Source organism: Diachasma alloeum, unplaced genomic scaffold, assembly GCF_001412515.2.
Source record: "Diachasma alloeum isolate Michigan unplaced genomic scaffold, Dall2.0 Dall_scaffold_00338, whole genome shotgun sequence".
Classification (NCBI taxonomy): Eukaryota; Metazoa; Arthropoda; class Insecta; order Hymenoptera; family Braconidae; genus Diachasma; species Diachasma alloeum.
The window spans coordinates 401073-407626 of NW_021680477.1; the positions used below are offsets into that span (position 1 = coordinate 401073).

Genomic DNA, 6554 nt, shown 5'->3' on the forward strand with positions numbered 1-6554 from the left:
AATTGTGACCAAACATGAACGATTTACAGTTGCCCAGTCGACAACTACGTCTTCCCGGGGCTCGATCGTCTCCGCGAGGGTGACAGCCTCGAGGCCCGTTTCAATGCCTTCAAAATCCCCGAATCCAATTTCCTAGTGTTCGAGGCAACAGTGAGGTCGTGTCGTGACGGTTGTCAGCCGGCTTACTGCTCCGGAAGTGCTGGTCGCAGTGAGCCATCCTTCGGGAAGCGCAGGCGAAGGTCCCTCGAGCCCATTCCCGAGGGATTGATCGCCGAAATTCCTGCGAGAAATGACACTGAATTAAACGGTGAGGGCCTACCCGAGGAGGGGGAGGAAGAGGGAGAGGGAGAGGGGGAGGAGGAGGGCGAGGAGGAACACGTCAGGGAGATGATCGAAGTACTCGACTCGAGGTACGACATGTACGAGGATAATTCCGTCATTCAGAAGCAAGTGGCGAGTGTCGAGTCGATATGCATAACTCCGAATGAGTACTATGGGCTTGTCACTGCTGTTGTGGGGCTTGTGGTACTTCTGTCGTCTGTCATCATGCTGTCTTTGTTGATTTATAGGTATTTATGATGTGTTTGTCTCAACTAAAACTGGGTAAATACCACTTGAATGGGAACGTGCGAGACTAATTGCGCTAGGATCATCAAAAGTGACTAAAACAGTATTTAACTGAATTTAAAAAACTAATAGCTATTTTCGGAGGTTTTGCATACTCTGGAGGCCTCGTAAACAACACAAAATCATTCATAAACTTATATTTCTTGGAATAGTGGAATAACAACTGGTGATTTCATTTCTGGTTGACAATGGAAATTCAGTAAATGTCAGTCAGTTCTGAAAAAATTCAAAATTTAAATAATCCTCAGAAAAAAACATTTACATCATTTTTTTAATGTATTTTTGCATAGCCCTGGACATCATGAGGCCTTTCAAACATAAAAAAATTATTCACGATCTCATATTTGTTAAAATTGTGGAATAACAACTATTGATTTCTCTCCGGTTTGCAATTCCAAATTGAATAAATATAATTCACTTTAAAAAGATATGAAATTCAAACACTCCTCTCTAAAAATAACATTTATAATTTCATATCTGTTGAAATAGTGGAATAAAAACTAGTGATTTAATTCTTGTTCGAAAATCCAAATTAAAAAAATTTAGTTCCCTTCTAAAAAAAATTCAAGCAATCCTCTGTAACAATAACATTTATGTTATTTTCTAATGCATTATTCCCTAGCCCTGGAAACAATGTACAAATCAATCACTTCTTGACAACTAATTTAATTCCGCTCTGTGCCAGAAAATATGGATATTCAATCATTAGAAAAAATCGAACGGTCGACAAGAGCCTCCACACGTCTCCAACCGGAGAATCCACCAACACTCGAGTCAATAATTTTTCGTTCATGAGATCAGGCCTGCAGAAACCATTCCAGACATCGTGAGTAAATCAGTTAAGCCCCCAAGTCAATAATTCATAAATTTTAATCGAAGAAATTACCTTGTCACTGCGATAGATCGTTGAGCCAGATATTCAATCATCACGAGTCGTCGTCGGCGATGGAGGGTGCAGTTGGATTGACCGTGAATCGTCGCAGTGGCTTCGACCCGAGCGAGCCCATATACACGGACCCCTCGCTCTTCGAAGTATCACGTGGCTCACTAGACCAATTCAAATCCACTCGAAACGATAATCTACATTTGATATGATTAGCCAATGTCACTTCATGATTCATGTTGTTTAATTTTGATGTGCCCCTTCGATATTGAGGGGGAGAGTCCTCAATTAATGTCAAAAAATACGAAAAACAATTTTTTAAATATAATACTTACAGTTTAAGAATAAAGGATTCACCTAGTTTGTTAAACCCTTGCATAAAGTGAATAAAAAAACGCCAAACAGTGTTCAGACTTGATTTTTTCCTCTTTTAGAAGAAGAATGTAACGTTTTTTGTCAGCAATCTATTCTGCCATGCTTGACTTAGGATCATTTCCATCCTGAACTTGAATATCTTATATAATAATAAGAAAATATTAAAAAATATATAATAAAATAAATACAAAACAAACATATATATGTTTTATTTTATTAGGAATAAGTTAAAGATAAAAAAAATTATTATTTGTTCTTTCCTCTTATTTTTTTATTTTTCAACAAGTCATAAGACATTTAATCCCCCTATTATTTTTTCTGAAACTAAATTTTACAGTTAAATAACAGCTCCGGTGACCTAAACAATGATAATTCTGATACAGAAAATCAAACGAATCGAATAAAGTGGAATTCAATCTTAAAATGTTGAAGTAATATCAAATAACTGTCCAATTGCTTCTCCACATCCTACTAGAACTTCCGTTATTAACAAAAATTAATTACTCTTAGAAACAATCTGAATAATGAATGAATCTTAGCATGAATCATCTATGATGATGACTTAGCTTAATATGAGACTCCCAAATTTTATGAGCGCGTGTAGCGCGCGCCGTTTTCCTAATATTTAGAAATAATCAAGAAAAAACAGACATTGATGGGGCGAAATAGAGAATTAATTATCCAATAACCGATTTCTACCTCCTTATGAAAATCATTGGTGACAACGCAATTGTCATGAGCAAACATCATCAAAACGAATTATTTTACTTATTTTAATTATTTCAGTTTTTCATCGCTGTTTCCGTCGTCAATCATTAAAATTCAATCAGCCAACTTACACCTCGTGATAAGCTGATTTGTATTATGCAGACGTCAGACGGCCAAAGGGACGAGTCACGAACTAATGGAATGAATTATTTAGATGGACTTGACCCTCTGGCATCAGTGATGTGGGACATTTACTCGTCAATTAATATAACAAAAAAATTAAACTCATTTTTTAAATATTGAAAATAGAAATTTGATACTTACTGCAGAAGAATATTAACCCTTGCATAAAGAGAATAATAAAATACAAAACAGTGTTCAGACTTGATTTTTTATTTAGAAATAATCAAGAAAATACAGACATAGACGGGCGAAATTGAGAATTAATTATCCAATAACAGATTTCTACCTCCTTATTCCCACTCCCATCCGGGAAGAGACTTATCAATAAGTGGCTGTAAACCCTAGATTCTGCAATTTCAAAATACATGATAAACTACGTCTCAATATTCATACAAACTTATGAAAATCATCGGTGACAACGCAATTATCATGAAACATCATCAAAACGAATTATTTTACTTTCTCTATCACATATGATATGTTTAGACACTGTATTGAGGGGTGATATTTATCGAATGCTAGGACATTTCAGTTTTTCATCGCTGTTTTCATCGTCAATCATCAAAATTCGGTGGGTCACGGCTTTTTAATTCACGACCGATGCCGATACGAATCGAAGAGTCGATCTTCATTCGTTAAAATTCAATCAGCAAACTTACACCTCGTGATAAGCTGATATGTATTGTGCAGACATCAGACGGCCAAAGGGACCAGTCGCGGGCTAATGGAATGAACGATCTAGATTGACTTGACCCTTTGGCATCAGTGATGTGGGAGAGATTTCTATCAGACGGAATTAGAGCGATTCAGGCCCTATTTTGAATCGCAGTAATTCATATCTGGTAGGGGCTTCGTCTCGATTATACCAAAATAGTATTTTTTTCATCTTCTATCCTCATAAAAGTACTCTCAATCAATATTACTCATTTACATGATATGTAACGTCAGCAAGGATATGGTTTCTCGTTTCAATTTCAGCTCCCACTCTTTCTCTGCCTGTTGGAGTTATCGGGCGAGTCCAGTGATGCTCAGCATCGGCGGACATTATTATCATTCTATTCATCTACTTCGGGGATTTTTACGCATCCTCGGTGGTGCGACAAAGAAAGGTGGGGAATCACCATTATAGGTTCATTATCCTTGCTCATCAAATATAGTATTTCTTATCAATATAACTATTTTACTGATATGTTTGATATTTGTATAGTTTGTATAATGCAATATCAACGTGACGATCGACTTTATAATATTTAAATACCACTTTTTTTTTACTTTCGATATGTTTTTCAGTTTCTTAAATCAAGGTTCTTGGCGTTCCGCGCGTTTTATACTGTTGAGAATTCTTGGATAGAGCTTCTTAGAAATTGGGAAATGAGAGTAACTTTGAGAATTTTTTGTTAAACAAAAATAATAAAATAGAGAAATTGAGAGAAATAATTGATTCAATTTTAAAAAATTGAAATTCGTGATTGAGACTTCAATATTTTAAATGTAATGCTCGTATTCGACAAGGAGTAGATGAAATAATGTTGATTTCCGTAAAAAAATGAGGAATTCCAATCATCGAGAAAATTCATATTCAATTTCGCTCGTAAAATTGATTGGTAGAGACACAAAATCACAGAAAAAATTTTATATTCTAAAAACTTTACGAATATCCAGTAGTGCATGGAAAAGGTTTTTATCGTTGATAATTGTCAATATAAATAAAAAATTTAAACGAATTTTTCAACTGGATTTGAACATTAGAAATATTTTATTAAAAATCCAAGAGTTAAAAATTTTCAAAGAAAACTTTCGTTGAAAATTATTGACTGTTCCCAGTTTTTTTTTTATAAAAAAAAAGAGTAGGTTTTCGAAAAAAATATGAAATGGAACTTAATTTTCCAGAGACAACGAATTTCCTGGGTTCATCTGAGATAATGGCGACCAAATCTGAATATTCCATAAAACCGAGAAGTTTCATAGAAGCTATGAATATTCAACGCTGCACATAATATTAACCGATGAAGCCATGAAGTTAAAGACAAACTCATCATTTCTGAACGATTCCCCATGAATATTCACTGCCTCATGGAAAATATTCTATTAGTTGATAATCTCCTCTAAAAACCCTGAAAATTTCGAAACACAAGTCAAATTCTAAAGATTTTTTTATCGAAGATTACACATCAAGAGTTTTTTATTTTAAAATAAAAAGTTTAGCATAGATATCCAGTAATTCATGGACAATATTTTATTCTTTGATAATTGTCAATAAAAATAAAAAATTTCAACAAGTAGATTTGAAAATTGAAGATCTTCTATTAAAAATTCAAGAGTTGGATTTTTGCAACTGACATTTTCGATGAAAATCATTGAATATTTCCAGTTTTTTCCATAAAAAATCGTTCAGGTTAAAAAAATCTCCTGAAATGTAATTAAATTTTCCAGAGGGACCGAATTTCCTCGATTCACCTCCGAGAATGCCAACAAACTTTGAACATTCCATAAGACCCAGAAATTTCATTCATAGAATCTACTCACTGTTTCATGGAAAATATTCTATTCATTCATAATTTCAGATAAAAAGCCTGAAAATTTCAAATAAAGAATTTTAATTAATTGTTACAAAACTGCACCCAAAATTTAAGATAAAAATTCCATTAAAAACCTGAAATTCCCGAGACTCGAATTTAAAAAAATTCTTCCACAATTCTTTCTCTTAATTTAAAAAAAACGCTTTAATTTGGGAAACTTCAAGCTGTGTTTAATTCTCAGAAGTCCATAAAAAATAATGGCCAAAAACTCTCAACAGTGTAACCACAACTAAAATCAAACCCTCGCTCCTCTGCGTGACGACTCCTCCTAAATATATTTCATTAAAGAATACTTTCAATTCAACCTGATGTCTCCGTGACATCGCAGGGGTGTGCAGTAACAGCCCACCACTGTAGACGCGTCCAAAAGGACGACTCATCATCCATAGACACTCGCATGTAAAAAGAACCACCGAATAAAAAGTATCATGCGTTATCCTCAAAATTTACCAATTCCATACTCTCTAAATCTGGACTAGAATTGTCACAATACGATTTGTCATAAATTCCATTTGGATTGCGAAGTCGCGGGGAACGTTTAGTGCAAAAAGCACACTTACAGGTACAATGGTGGGAAGCATGTAATCGATATGTACACGATAAACCTTCCAGGATAATTAAGGGGAGACCGCGCTGAAATTTCGAGATTCTAGGGGCTTTTATTTGTCGTCCTGATGAGTTTACTACTTCAGTTTTGATCTGAATGTTGTTTTTTAAATAGGTTTTCATTCTTTTTTCAATTCTCAATCTATTGATGAATTTCTGGTTTACACATACGGAATATAGGACATAATTTTAACAAAATGGCACTTTTTGAAATTTTTTTGGGTTTTTGAAACATGTTTTCTCGATATTATCACAAGTGAAAAATCTGAAAAATTAGTCAAATGGAAGTACATATTGAATAATTGAAGTATGAATTTTTTCAGATTTTTTTTCATTATTTTTCTCATCGTATTCTTGATAAATGATTCGAGAGGTCGGAAAAAATCAAACTGCAATGATTCATGATGTAGTTGAATATTATTCAAATTATTATTAATTATTGAAATTTTTTACTTCCGCCAATGTTGAGAAAAAAAATCCAGAAACTCAGAAAATATAAATTTTCAAAACAGCTCATTTAGTTACGTTTGTGTACTTTTTAAAAATCTGCATTTTTTGAGTTTTTGGAATTATTTCCTCGATATTCCAACAGG

General features: G+C 34.0%; 1 protein-coding gene across 1 annotated transcript in view; it reads left to right on the forward strand.

The window, feature by feature from the left end:
- Positions 1–1861, forward strand: part of LOC107040537 — a 16127-nt gene extending 14266 nt beyond the window's left edge. The window contains exons 15-17 of the mRNA XM_015260657.1: positions 30–569; positions 1313–1453; positions 1530–1861. Coding sequence (XP_015116143.1) covers positions 30–569; positions 1313–1453; positions 1530–1722 — 874 coding nt within the window. The 3' untranslated portion in view covers positions 1723–1861. The remainder of the gene's footprint in view (positions 1–29; positions 570–1312; positions 1454–1529) is intronic.
- Positions 1862–6554: the final 4693 nt, after the last annotated feature.